Source organism: Eleutherodactylus coqui, chromosome 5 (genome assembly GCF_035609145.1).
Source record: "Eleutherodactylus coqui strain aEleCoq1 chromosome 5, aEleCoq1.hap1, whole genome shotgun sequence".
NCBI lineage: Eukaryota > Metazoa > Chordata > Amphibia > Anura > Eleutherodactylidae > Eleutherodactylus > Eleutherodactylus coqui.
Window position 1 is genome coordinate 235609634 of NC_089841.1, and position 15293 is coordinate 235624926.

At 45.6% G+C, this 15293-nt stretch overlaps 1 protein-coding gene across 1 annotated transcript in view; it reads right to left on the reverse strand.

Annotated features, from left to right (window-relative positions):
* Window positions 1-15293, reverse strand: part of CNTLN (centlein) — a 293859-nt gene that overhangs the window by 38427 nt on the left and 240139 nt on the right. Inside the window, exons 21-22 of the mRNA XM_066604356.1 lie at window positions 12006-12103; window positions 5700-5826 (exon numbers count right to left, since the gene is read on the reverse strand). Of these exons, the coding sequence (XP_066460453.1) occupies window positions 5700-5826; window positions 12006-12103 (225 nt within the window). The remainder of the gene's footprint in view (window positions 1-5699; window positions 5827-12005; window positions 12104-15293) is intronic.

Below are 15293 nucleotides of genomic sequence, written 5' to 3' on the forward strand. Positions count from 1 at the left end.
AAATGATTGGGAAGGGGGTCGGGATGGGGGGGAGAAATGATTGGGAAGGGGGTCGGGATGGGGGGGGGGAGAAATGATTGGGAAGGGGGTCGGGATGGGGGGGGGGAGAAATGATTGGGAAGGGGGTCGGGATGGGGGGGGGGGGAGAAATGATTGGGAAGGGGGTCGGGATGGGGGGGAGAAATGATTGGGAAGGGGGTCGGGGGGGAAGAAATGATTGGGAAGGGGGTCGGGATGGGGGGGAGAAATGATTGGGAAGGGGGTCGGGACGGAGGGGGGGGAAGAAATGACTGGGAAGGGGGTCGGGACGGGGGGGAAGAAATGACTGGGAAGGGGGTCGGGACGGGGGGGAAGAAATGACTGGGAAGGGGGTCGGGACGGGGGGGAAGAAATGACTGGGAAGGGGGTCGGGACGGGGGGAAGAAATGACTGGGAAGGGGGTCGGGATGGGGGGGAAGAAATGACTGGGAAGGGGGTCGGGACGGGGGGGGGGAAGAAATGACTGGGAAGGGGGTCGGGACGGGGGGGGGGAAGAAATGACTGGGAAGGGGGTCGGGACGGGGTGGAAGAAATGACTGGGAAGGGGGTCGGGACGGGGGGGGAAGAAATGACTGGGAAGGGGGTCGGGACGGGGTGGAAGAAATGACTGGGAAGGGGGTCGGGACGGGGGGGAAGAAATGACTGGGAAGGGGGTCGGGACGGGGAGGAAGAAATGACTGGGAAGGGGGTCGGGACGGGGGGGAAGAAATGACTGGGAAGGGGGTCGGGACGGGGGAAAGAAATGACTGGGAAGGGGGTCGGGAAGGGGGGAAAAAAATGACTGGGAAGGGGGTCGGGATGGGGGGGAAGAAATGATTGGGAAGGGGTCGGGATGGGGGGGAAGAAAAGATTGGGAAGGGGGTCGGGATGGGGGGGAAGAAATGATTGGGAAGGGGGTCGGGATGGGGGGGAAGAAATGATTGGGAAGGGGGTCGGGATGGGGGGGAAGAAATGATTGGAAAGGGCGTCGGGATGGGGGGGGAGAAATGATTGGGAAGGGGGTCGGGATGGGGGAGGGAAGAAATGATTGGGAGGGGGGGTCGGGATGGAGGGGGAAGAAATGACTGGGAAGGGGGTCGGGATGGGGGGAAGAAATGATTGGGAAGGGGGTCGGGATGGGGGGAAGAAATGATTGGGAAGGGGGTCGGGATGGGGGGAAGAAATGATTGGGAAGGGGGTCGGGATGGGGGGGAAGAAATGATTGGGAAGGGGGTCGGGAAGTGGGGGAAGAAATGATTGGGAAGGGGGTCGGGAAGGGGGGGAAGAAATGATTGGGAAGGAGGTCGGGATGGGGGGGAAGAAATGATTGGGAAGGGGGTCGGGATGGGGGGGAAGAAATGATTGGGAAGGGGGTCGGGATTGGGGCGAAGAAATGACTGGGAAGGGGGTCGGGATGGGGGGGAAGAAATGACTGGGAAGGGGGTCGGGATGGGGGGGGAAGAAATGACTGGGAAGGGGGTCGGGATGGGGGGAAGAAATGACTGGGAAGGGGGTCGGGATGGGGGGAAGAAATGACTGGGAAGGGGGGAAGAAATGACTGGGAAGGGGGTCGGGATGGGGGGAAGAAATGACTGGGAAGGGGGTCGGGATGGGGGGAAGAAATGACTGGGAAGGGGTCGGGATGGGGGGAAGAAATGACTGGGAAGGGGGTCGGGATGGGGGGAAGAAATGACTGGGAAGGGGGTCGGGATGGGGGAAGAAATGACTGGGAAGGGGGTCGGGAAGGGGGGAAAGAAATGACTGGGAAGGGGGTCGGGATGGGGGGGAAGAAATGACTGGGAAGGGGGTCGGGATGGGGGGGAAGAAATGACTGGGAAGGGGGTCGGGACGGGGGGGGGAAGAAATGACTGGGAAGGGGGTCGGGACGGGTGGAAAGAAATGACTGGGAAGGGGGTCGGGACGGGGGGGGGAAGAAATGACTGGGAAGGGGGTCGGGACGGGGGGGGGGGAGAAATGACTGGGAAGGGGGTCGGGACGGGGGGAAGAAATGACTGGGAAGGGGGTCGGGACGGGGGGGAAGAAATGACTGGGAAGGGGGTCGGGACGGGGGGGAAGAAATGACTGGGAAGGGGGTCGGGACGGGGGGGGAAGAAATGACTGGGAAGGGGGTCGGGACGGGGGGGGGAAAGAAATGACTGGGAAGGGGGTCGGGACGGGGGGGAAGAAATGACTGGGAAGGGGGTCGGGAAGGGGGGAAAGAAATGACTGGGAAGGGGGTCGGGATGGGGGGGAAGAAATGATTGGGAAGGGGGTCGGGATGGGGGGGAAGAAATGATTGGGAAGGGGGTCGGGATGGGGGGGAAGAAATGATTGGGAAGGGGGTCGGGATGGGGGGGAAGAAATGATTGGGAAGGGGGTCGGGATGGGGGGGAAGAAATGATTGGGAAGGGGGTCGGGATGGGGGGGAAGAAATGACTGGGAAGGGGGTCGGGATGGGGGGAAGAAATGACTGGGAAGGGGGTCGGGATGGGGGGAAGAAATGACTGGGAAGGGGGTCGGGATGGGGGGAAGAAATGATTGGGAAGGGGGTCGGGATGGGGGGGAAGAAATGATTGGGAAGGGGGTCGGGATGGGGGGGAAGAAATGATTGGGAAGGGGGTCGGGATGGGGGGAAGAAATGATTGGGAAGGGGGTCGGGATGGGGGGAAGAAATGATTGGGAAGGGGGTCGGGATGGGGGGAAGATATGATTGGGAAGGGGGTCGGGATGGGGGGGAAGAAATGATTGGGATGGGGGGGGAAGAAATGATTGGGAAGGGGGTCGGGAAGAAATGATTGGGAAGGGGGTCGGGATGGGGGGAAGAAATGATTGGGAAGGGGGTCGGGATGGGGGGAAGAAAAGATTGGGAAGGGGGTCGGGATGGGGGGAAGAAATGATTGGGAAGGGGGTCGGGATGGGGGGAAGAAATGATTGGGAAGGGGGTCGGGATGGGGGGAGGAGAAATGATTGGGAAGGGGGTCGGGATGGGGGGAAGAAATGATTAGGAAGGGGGTCGGGATGGGGGGAAGAAATTATTGGGAAGGGGGTCGGGATGGGGGGAAGAAATTATTGGGAAGGGGGTCGGGATGGGGGGAAGAAATGATTGGGAAGGGGGTCGGGATGGGGGGAAGAAATGATTGGGAAGGGGTCGGGATGGGGGGAAGAAATGATTGGGAAGGGGGTCGGGATGGGGGGAAGAAATGATTGGGAAGGGGGTCGGGATGGGGGGGAAGAAATGATTGGGAAGGGGGTCGGGATGGGGGGGAAGAAATGATTGGGAAGGGGGTCGGGATGGGGGGGAAGAAATGATTGGGAAGGGGGTCGGGATGGGGGGGAAGAAATGATTGGGAAGGGGGTCGGGATGGGGGGGGAAAGAAATGATTGGGAAGGGGGTCGGGATGGGGGGGGAAGAAATAATTGGGAAGGGGGTCGGGATGGGGGGGGGAAGAAATGATTGGGAAGGGGGTCGGGATGGAGGGGGAAGAAATGATTGGGAAGGGGGTCAGGATGGGGGGAGGAAGAAATGATTGGGAAGGGGGTCGGGATGGGGGGGGAAGAAATGATTGGAAAGGGCGTCGGGATGGGGGGGGAGAAATGATTGGGAAGGGGGTCGGGATGGGGGAGGGAAGAAATAATTGGGAAGGGGGTCGGGATGGGGGGGGAAGAAATGATTGGGAAGGGGGTCGGGATGGAGGGGGAAGAAATGATTGGGAAGGGGGTCAGGATGGGGGGAGGAAGAAATGATTGGGAAGGGGGTCGGGATGGGGGGGGAAGAAATGATTGGGAAGGGGTTCGGGATGGGGGGGAAGAAATGATTGGGAAGGGGGTCGGGATGGGGGGAAGAAATGATTGGGAAGGGGTCGGGATGGGGGGAAGAAATGATTGGGAAGGGGTCGGGATGGGGGGAAGAAATGATTGGGAAGGGGTCGGGATGGGGGGAAGAAATGATTGGGAAGGGGTCGGGATGGGGGGAAGAAATGATTGGGAAGGGGTCGGGATGGGGGGGAAGAAATTATTGGGAAGGGGTCGGGATGGGGGGGGGAGAAATGATTGCGAAGGGGTCGGGATGGGGGGGGGGACTGATTGGGAAGGGGTCGGGATGGGGGGGGACTGATTGGGAAGGGGTCGGGATGGGGGGGGGAAATGATTGGGAAGGGGGTCGGGATGGGGGGGAAAGAAATGATTGGGAAGGGGGTCGGGATGGGGGGGAAGAAATGATTGGGAAGGGGGTCGGGATGGGGGAGGAAGAAATGATTGGGAAGGGGGTCGGGATGGGGGGAAAGAAATGATTGGGAAGGGGGTCGGGATCGGGGGGAAAGAAATGATTGGGAAGGGGGTCGGTATGGGGGGGGGAAGAAATGATTGAGAAGATTTTAACTATACTTCATGTTAGATCATTAACTAGAAGTCTATTGGACAACTGCCTGTAGTATAACACACTGTAGCAATGGACGTACAGTAAGCTTAAGCCCTATTTCGCATACCGTATAACACCAGGAATTATACTAAGAATCCAATGTGTTGCAGGAAATATTTTAATCAAGCCTTCGCACACTTCCCTTTACAAAGATCTGTAGTCTAATTACAGGTGCTATATTATGAATGTGCAGACAATAAAAGTGCAAACTGGGCAGAGGCTCCTGACATCACTCATAAATCACCTTAGGTCTGCTCCCTGGGCAAATTATAGGATCTTAATCTTTTATTAATGTTCAACAACATGTTGAGGACCAAATGTTAATAAAAAAAAAACATCCGATCATAGACTCAGAGCAAAAGGGGAACACATAGGCTTCTGATAAATGTCGCCCATGGGTTATACAGTACGATGGACAACATTCATTACAGCATATAACCGGTAGCCTAATAAGCGGGAAGAGGGGGAAGGAGTTTATTGATGCAAGTTAAATGTTTGATTTTCATCTCACTGTGCTTGTTTTATGTGTTATCAGAAGTTTTCCCATAATACTGCAGGCGGACTCAGGGTATTACCTTAACCCCAGATTAATACAAGTGTAAAGCGGGCACCTGCATTACAGTAATGACTAGGACTGGACTGACTAGGAGTCTAACAACATGAATGATAGCATCATGGAGATCTATCATGCTGTTAGTTTGGGTCATTACACCCAGGGTAAGGCCATGATTTGCAACCATATGTGGGACAAAACTGAGCCTGAATGAATCTCGGCATGTACAAACCTGAAATAGTTAATGCGACATATTTGTTCTGCTGCATCTACGCATTCATTAATGAATTGCAAAGAAAACCCGTAAGAGCGTCTCCGCCGTGTGCATCACTCTATGCCGCTGCCTATAAGGTACGATGCAAGTGTTAACCGTTTGCTCCAACTTCCACGTTGATCTCCATTTGGATCAAGTTAAACCAAGACTATCTGTTACAAGTGAATTACAGTTTCCGTGTCGACAAACACCACTCCGCCTGTCAAGGTGCGACAACAAAACACTTTACCCTTCTGTTTCTGAACTGATTGTACTTAAAGCAACATCACTTTTGATCCTTATTACATGTTATTTTTCTATCAAGCTAATGGCTGTCGTGGGAAGATGTTAGTCAGTCTCCGGGGTATTATTATGCTGCAGATGCGATGCGCTGCACCACATTCCAAGGTGATTTTGTGAATAATAGGCTCGGGGAATAAATATACAGAGTGAATTACCTTCCTTTCAAGACTTTCCAACATTTCTCTGCTCGGTCTCTCATTTTCCTGGTAGGTTTTCAGACGTGTTTTCAGATCCTCTATCAAATGCCTTTTCATGTTGACATCCCTTTCCATCCGAGCCACTCTAGAGACAAAAGGCCCACATTACTACTATACAATTCAGATTTATACTTTCCCCAAAGAAGCAGAAGCAGCAAGTTGTTTCACACATTTTAGATATCCAAAACTGGGTACATTCTACGATATGAAGGGCTCACACTGCATGCATTTCCTTACATAATGTGCATGCCTAAATGTAAAAGAACTGCTAAATTAGTCATTTCCTCATATATATAATATTAGAGGAATTTCTACATTTCAGCTTGCAGGAGCATGGCACAAAAACAAGGTGCTTAAAACTCTTTGCAAAACTGCCTGCAAACTGCAGGCTGTAACTTATTGGGGCATGTAGTTGGTAAATGAATTTGGTCAGAAAAGGGCTCTCGTGTTTTCAGACTTACAGAGAATCCATGAGGCACCACTTAATCACAAAAAAATCCTCAATATATTAGGGTAGAAGAGTCTACATTTTAAGGTTTCCTTCAAGCTTTTTGAGGCTTGTAAAAAATGCTAAGAATTTTGTGCATTTCTTAAAAGTGGTTTTTGACTGCTGTTTTTTAATGCACAGACTTGTTATTTTCTATAAAGTCGTCTCTGGGAAACAACCTCTAGGGTATTAGTAAATCATATATAGCATTATCATTTTGCTCTCCTAAAATTGTATTTCTCTTTAATACTAGATGGTAAGACAGCTTCCAGAAAGCCTTTACCGCAGACCAATGGTCACAAGTACGTCAGCTTAGCGCTGAGTTTTCTCACTGTGCGAATCATTTAGAAACTAATAGGAAACTACTATACAGATGATACTTAACGCCATATTGTTTAGTTAGAGTTTATCCACAACATTCTAATATATGCCGGAAATGTCATAAATCTGCTGTTATCACATATCTGGTGGCCGTGTGAACCTCTTTGGGATAAAGTTCATTACGCGCTATGATCAATTTTGCAGACTAATGTGCACCAGGGCCTAAACGTTGCTCTTCTGTCATTGGGAATAGAAGACTACACCTCCTCAGATCTTCTTATTACCTCCCATATCCTAACGGCAACCAGAACAGCCATAGCTAAAAAAAAATGGAAAAGTACAAATGTTCCCTCTTCAACTGAAATCTTCTTAGAGGTTCAGCGTAGATGCTTGATGGAAGATTTGATTGCTTCCAAGTTGCATAAATTGGATAAATTCAAGAGTCAATGGGCGAAGTGGCTTAAATTCTCAGGATGTACCCGTTGGCTACTCTAATTGGCAAACATTTATTGGGTATTCAAAAAGGGGCTGTACCGATTCGGACTGCTACACTTTGGGGAAATGTTTGTGGCCTACATCTTCCAATTTATTTATACACAAAGCTACAAACGTATCAATCCATTATTAAGTATCTCGAACCATGTTCTTCTTTTTTTAAGATTAGTCTTCACGCATATTATACTTCGGTAACTCCAGGACCAAATTAAGAATTAGATTATGTAAACAGAATAATACAATATGTAATAATTGGCCAAATTCGCATCTTTCAAATAATCTGGAAGATAATTTAGACATATTACCACTGGGAAACAATGGAAAGCTCAGCAATGGACTCACTACAACAGCTCTTTTGTCTTATTATATACTTTATTATTGTGATTTGCTTTTTATAAACTTTGTATCATCAAAAATTTACAAAATCAATAAGATTTTGTTAGATATAAGACAAAATAATCAACCCCAGAGATCACACTGTATTTGATAACAAAATAAAAAAAACAAACAAACAGCAGTAACCCAAAAATCACAAGACAAGTGAGGAGACACACCACATAAGAAGGAAAAACGTGTAGCGCGTTTTATATTTCCTAGAGTCAATGTCTGCCGGGGGCAATTTTTCCTGAAAGAAACTCCATGAAAACACAAAATGCTACGTGTAAAAACCGCCCTGAAGCAGAGCTAGGCAAATCCTGCCTGCCGAAGCGACTTTAAAATCAGCAGTGCAAGAACAAAGAATCAGTCTGCACTACTCCTACCAATCCGTGAAGTAACGGACCACGCGTCTGTACTCAGCCAGGTGGTGCCCAGGAACCAGAAATGTGGCCAGTAAACATTAAACAAGATAGGTAGAAAGCCACGTTACAAACCCTTGAGGAGCATTAAAACAGGAGTTTCTGTATTAAACGTGGTTACAAAAAACGAGGAGGTGGACTGGTGCAAAAGAAGGCGACCGCCTCGCTCACACAAGGCTCGAAGAACTGGTTACAAAAACTGCTCCACCACCCCAGGTTTTGTAACCAAGTTTTATACAGAATAAAGAAACTGTTTCTTAAAAGATCATTAAGTGTGAGTGACGTGGCTTTCAACCCTTCTTCTTGGACTTTAAAGTCAGCTCTGTCAACAACCATCTAGTTCCATCTCTCATTGCAGAAACAGACAGACTGCTCCTGCCAGGTAGGGAAATCACTGGCTCGTTCACACTTGCTTTTATCTCACTTTTGGATTTCTGTTTTTTCGGTTCCGTTTTCATAGCAGAGAAACAGAAGTAAACTGAAATGAACTAATTTTTTTCCCCATTGATTTCAATAGGTTTTCTAAAATGAATGTTTTCAGTTTGCTTCACTTCCATTTCCCTTTTTTTTTTTTTTACGTGAACAAATAAGGGCTCTTCATATCAGCGTTAGAGGTTTCGTTGTTCTGTACGAGCAGGAAAACAGCCCCCCCTGGTCAAATGCTTCCATCTTATAATGTAACCAAACCCCCTCACCCCTCCCCCATGGTCTATAATGGGGGTCCTTTCGATTTCCAGCCAGCAGCATGGCATTTTGCTGGAATTTACAGGACAAAATAGCATTTCTTGCAGTGCTAATTTGTCCCATTTTCTAGCGGAAAACAGCGATGGAGGTTTTGAACGGAGCCTCCAACACTGATTTGAACAAACCCTAATGCAGTCTGCTGCTCTATTGGTTCTTGTAAAAAAAAACTAAAGTAAGACAGAACAGATGCAAACAAAAAGCATTAAGTTTTTTGGAAAACTCATTAAAATCACTGGGGAAAAATGACAAGTTTATTTTAATTTTACGTCTATTTATTGGCTTTAAAAACGAAAAAGAGAAACAGAGTTCCAAAACGAAGATAAAAAAAGCAAGTGTGAACAAGCCCTTATACAATATTGTTGCTTGTATGTAAATACTTGCCAGGAGAGTATGTAAGCAATTAAATTGGGGAAGGGGAAGCTCTGCTGAGACGTCCTTGGGGGCAGAGTCCTACTCGGACACTTTGCTGTGCATTAAATAAAAACAAAGAACGTTTTCTCAGCCAAGGACTGTGTTATTTGTCAAATCACTATTGATGCCTAATATTTGTTGTTGGCTCGTAAACCTCGTTAGGATTCACACAGACCTGTTGTAAAGGCATGGATTCTATGTCTAAATCCTGACAAAATCTACCTACACTCCACAGCTAATGCCAGTGAATCAGGTATTTTATACCCCATCCATATTCAGCAAAGGTAAAAAAAAACGCCCCGAACAAACACAGAGCAGAATTTAAAAAACCTCAGCATGTTCATTACGGCTGTGGACTCCACATGGAAAAGCCAAGGATTAGCCCCCTGAATTACAATGGAGATAATTTGCATGCAGACCCGTTGGGACGTCCACCAGGAAAAAAATCGAAGCTTCAGTCTTGGATTTTTCGAAAAACCCATGACAAATTTATTATAGGAAAATCCAACATGTGTGAATGTAGCCTATATGGTTTCGGATCAAATTAAACAGAAAAACAGTCTAAAAAGTAAGCGTTTATATTGACCGAAATTTATACGAAAAAAAAACATGACATCTCAAGGGATCCAACAAGAAAAGTAGGGCAATCCAACTGTAAGATGGTCAATGTGGTTTACTGATGAATTTGTGTGCATTATCGTTAATAGGATCCTCTAATTCACCCAGCGCCAACACACACTGCAGGAAAAATCCAAGAGAGACGAATAATTAAAAAACATGCATACAAACATTTGAAAATTTGACCCTCGGGCACGGGAAATAAAAGTACTGGGATTCACCGAGTGTTACTCTGATGAAGGGCTCTGGATAATCTTTGACTCGTAGGAATATATCTTCCTATGAAAACTAGGGCAACCCATGTGAAAATCAGGTTATATTAATTAAAGGTGCTTGTATGTAGGAGGAAAAAGAAAAACACGCTCACATACACAATGCCGTACACACACCATTCAGCAGGACCATCTGCCAATGAACACACTCTTCAGGAAATCCCATTACGGATTCCTAACATCGAAAATACTCTTTTTTTGCAACAATGGAAAGTGAATATAGCAAGTAGTATTTGTTTTGGTCCTTTCGGCTTATAACTTGTCAGACTGATAATCGGGAGTGAAGAGGATCATTGTGACACATAACACTTCATGGTGAAAACGTAAAGCAGGTATTAAATGAAAAGTATCAATTTATGTTATTAGTAATTTATATAGTTCACAGTATATTTATAAAACTATTTCTACCATTAAGAGTTTTAGATTCTCAGTGAGAAATGGATAAAACTAGTGTAAAAGAGCACAGGATCATAATAGCTGTATGATGTGATACATCGTGATCTGCTTTATGATAAAGAACTTATGAAAACAAATTCTATGGCTACCGAGGTATCAGAATGTAAAGGATGTGTTGAAAGTGAATGTAAGTCGTCCTATAAGTGTCTATTTCACATTGAAGACCTAAGTTATGTGGCAAAAATGTAACAATAAAAATAAAATATACATAATATACTGTAAATGATTTCTAATAAGGAAAAGTTAAAAAATGAACAATTTTGAACAACAAGAAATGGCCATTCCAGATTTATATCAGGAAATGTTTAATGAGCTGATGCTGTTCCAGAAGAAACCGACCACACATGGCATTGTAATATGTGGCATTTTGTACTCCTCTTTTATAAATTACACTGATACATACTTGCACTGTTTTCCGTGTTGCAGCTGCAGGTTGCTTTTACCTTTTCCAGGAACAGCATTTATACACAATTTTATGCATAACCTTTTGAGACTGCAGAGGTCTTTTCAAGTGGTAATTAATCATTATAAGCATATATTTAGCTATTATAGGTCTACAGAGTCATTAACTTTTTTTGCTCCCACGTACTATACCTACTAAGTGTTTGCATACCATTTTCCCTTTAACTCTCTGCTGTAAGAATGCGTGAAGCGAGTGTGACATTGGTACACAACGCGACCGGTGCAAAAACGCTTTGCCTTGTTAATAGAACAACATGTTACGATGTACGGATCAACTGTAAATATTCTAAGGCTTACGAATACAATATTCCTGAAGCTCAGCTTTAAAAGTATATGGCTTCTTCTTTAATCAGGCAGAAATAAAATGGACAAAAACAACTAAAAATTGGCTCAAAAGATGACCTTTTCAACCGGATATCTTTAGCCATTTTTCTGGTGACCTCATCGAGGATTAATTTGCGGAAACCGTACACCGGATGAAAATGTAATTAGTAATCTCTAATTAGGCCAATTGCAAGCAAAGAACCATTCTATATAGAATAAAAGATACCGCAAGACCAATTTACATCAAAGTCCCATAACCCAAAAGAAAGAAAGAAAAAAAAAAAAAAGCAGCTATAATTTGTAAACTATTACAGTACTCTTAAATTCTTCTCATTTAAAAAGGCCCAAATCAATCCAAATCTAAACAAACAAAACTGTCCTTTTGCACTTGTTATACATATAAGCTTTGGTGCTTAATCCAGTTTAAGCAGCTAAACCTTGACACGTCTCTCAGCCCCCAGGCAAAGAATTACTGTATCTGAAAGATTCCTCTCCTCTCGGCACTGATTTGAATTTACATCAAGGGTGATTAAGTCCACTCTGGGGTCTCAATCTAACTTTGGTTACTCCATCAAATCATTTATGAGTTCACACAATCTGTGACCTTCAGCTGCACTTCCCAGCTTTCTTGTGAAAGCAGAAAATCCATCTGTGATATTAAACTTAAAACAGAGAAACGAAAAACAAATGTAGAGAATTAACACCTCAAACTCTCTACCTCCCCTGACCCAAAATTTCGTAAGCGTTAAAATCTGTGAGAACATTCAAGAATTAAAGAGAAAGAACGAAAGAAAAGTAAACTACCGCCACAAGGTGGCGACAAACTCAATGGATCTCGGCATACCTCTGGATTAAAAGTAAATAAATGATACAGTACCTTTCCTGCAGTTCCCGAATTCGTTCTTCTTTTTCCTGTACTTCATTTTTCATGGCTTTAATTGTCACGGACTGTTTTGCCATTTCAACAGTCATATTCTAAAAAGGCACAGATAAAGTATGAACACTTGTGAGCTTGGTTTAATCTATCTGGGAGGTCTTTTACCATGTAGTAGTTGCCTCCAAGTGCTAGAAGGTTTAAATATACAATCACATCATAAAAAGAACTAGAAATACATGGAAAGAAGGTATAACGTTACAAACAATAACAAGAGCTCCCATTATAGCTGGCTGAGCAAGAAAAAGAACTCCATTCACCATCTCGGCAGACACTCTGCAAAGAGCAGAATATTATTGATCATTATAAAAGGAAGTAATTGTACGTTTCCTTCTCCCCAAACATTCCAACATAGCTAATATGAGCCGTACAAAATGTATTCTACTCTTAACTCCATCCAAACCCACTAGTTGTACATTAGTAATAATACGCATCAAGTAGCACCTTTATGCACGGAATACAACATAGAAGTTAGAGGGTGCAGTTACTCCTTTCTAGGGTCTGGGGTGAATATTCTGAAGAGGGTTGTATCCTTATATAGGCCCACCCTATAAATCAGTCCATGGACCGAATATAAATTGCCTATTCAAGTAGATATATGCTGACAAGTTCTGTATGACATACCTAGGGCCTCTCAGCCCCTAAGAACACAGGACTATACCGGTAAGGACATATCAAGGAATGGCCATTTATGTTACTCTTGAAGATATTTAAAAAGGCTCAAAGCAACTTGCTTTTAAGAGTGTGTTTGTCATCATAGAATTGCAGCAAAGATATGGCTCTTGGAAGTGTAATCATCATAGGAAGGCCGGCAGGAATTGGTCAACAATCAGTACTTTACTGCATGGCTAGATTACTCTTCTATTTGAGGTCTGGTATTTACATAAAGGGGGTTTTTAACCCGTGCTACAACCTCTCCACAGGTTGTGTGTGGTATCGTAATTCAGCCCAATTCACTTCAATTGAGCGGAGCTGAAATACTACACCCATCCTAAATGTGCTCATTGTCAAAAAAAAAAATTCCTCACCTGGAAGACGTTGTCGGAATTGAACGAAACTATCTGTATGATTGTAACGATGTTATAAGTGATTACAAAATTAATGCAGAAGGATAATTTATTGCAGAAAACTGAACCCGGGAAGGGAGGATCTACAATCCTGTTGTACCGCTTCTAGCTTGGATACAAGATGTGATACGGATGGGCATGGAGGCTCTAGCTTGGATACAATATTTGATACAGGTGGGCATGGGGGCTCTAGTTATCTGTTGTGTCGCCTCTAGCTCGGATACATGATGTGATACGGGCGAGCATGGAGGCATTCAGATTGTATTGTATTCTGCAGCATGTTGGTCCACATTTGCTGTGGCTGAGCATCATAGAAACTCGTAGGCTGTCAAAGTTGGTGTCCCAGATCGTTGCATACATGTTGTATTGGTGATAAATCTGATGACCAGGCAGCCACAGAAGTGTGACAATGTTGTGGGGACATTCCTGTGAAATCTTGTGTGTGCGGTCGAGCATCATCTTGCTGGAAAATTCCTCTTGGAAGCCACCAGGAAAGGCAACACATGTGGCTACAGGATGTCCTGAACATCCTGTACTACACAGCTGTCATTGTCCCTCGTACCAGTCTGGTCAGAACGGCCCAGGTGGCGGCAATTCGTCAATACAACCAACAAGCTCCACACAGGCGGAAGAAGAGTTCACTACACACAGGGAGCCTCTGAGAGCCTCTTATAGGCCGAGGGGGGAACCACTTTAAGGGCCTCAGGTGACAAGACTGTTCATCTAATCACCCCACAACCCTAATAATTTGCATATCTGCCTGAGATATAACTGCTACCTGAGCGGGATTTATATATATCTTTTTTAACAAAAAGAGTGTATGACCGTGTATAACCTTTATCATGTGATGTGGCCTCTGAGGTCCTGAGACTTCAGTGTAATCAATTTTTACTTGTAGGGGCGGTTTTGTAGGCCATAGTGAACCAGGAAAAGATACAAAACATTCATCACCTTAACCAGTACAAGACTTGCCCCCCAACCCCCTCACCAGCACTTTTTTTTTTTAAGCACACGAGTTTAAAAGCTATAAAGTTTTTCCTCTTTCAGGTATTACAATAATTTTGCATTATTTGCCCTCATAGTTTAGGCTTCTTTTGTTTGGGGGGGGGGGGGGTCATTATATAAGGGGGAAATGGTAATTTAATCTTTTTAATAGGAAAAAGTGCCACTAAAATCAGTTTTAATTGATCGGCTAAGGATGTATTAACATGGGCGATTGAGATTCTAAAAAAAAATGTCAGTTTTTTCATGCGCGATTTCCATCTGCTCATTAATTAAAAATGCATGCATGCATATATATTATATATACATATACACACACACACTATATATATATATATATATATATATATATATATATACACACATACATACATACATACACACACAGGCTCTGCACTTCCTGGTTCTCTTCTAGAGATGAGCGAGTATACTTGCTAAGGCTAACTACTCGAGTGAGTAGTGCCTTCGCCGAGTATCCTCCCGCTCGACTGTAAAGATTCGGGGGCCGGCGTGGGTGACAGGTGAGTTGCGGCGGAGAGCTGGGGGGAGCAGGGTGGAGAGAGGGGGAGAGAGATCTCCTCTCCGTTCCACCCCGCACCCCGAATCTTTAGAGACGAGCGGGAGGATACTCGGCTAAGGCACTACTCGCTCGAGTAATGTGCCTTAGCGAGTATACTCGCTCATCTCTATTCTCTTCCAATAGTCGCATGCAAAAATCGCCTGCCTCAATACACTCTAAGTTCCAGCAGCTCTTACAGCTTCTGAGACTGAGGCAGGTAGCTGGTTAAACTAGATACATAGTGCTAGTTGAGCACTCTGTATATGGTAATCAGGAAGGCAGCTCAGCGGTCTCTGCCAGCCCCCTTTCCTGCTGCGCAATTTCCATGCAGCTGCAGACTCTCTAAGGCTGTGTTCACACGGGGCGGAAATCCTGTGGAATGTCCGCAGCAAGACCGCAAGGAAATTCCGCTAGATTTCCGCAGCTGAAGTCCAGAGACATTTGGCGGGTTTTGAAAACTGCTTAATCTGCTGCGGCTATCTCTCCCAATAGAGAGAAGAGACCCCGCAGCGGAAACAGCGATACAATTGACGGCGATTCCGCCCTGTGTAAATGCAGCCTGAAGATGTTTAGAAATGCCTCTGCGCAGATTGGTCAGCGTTT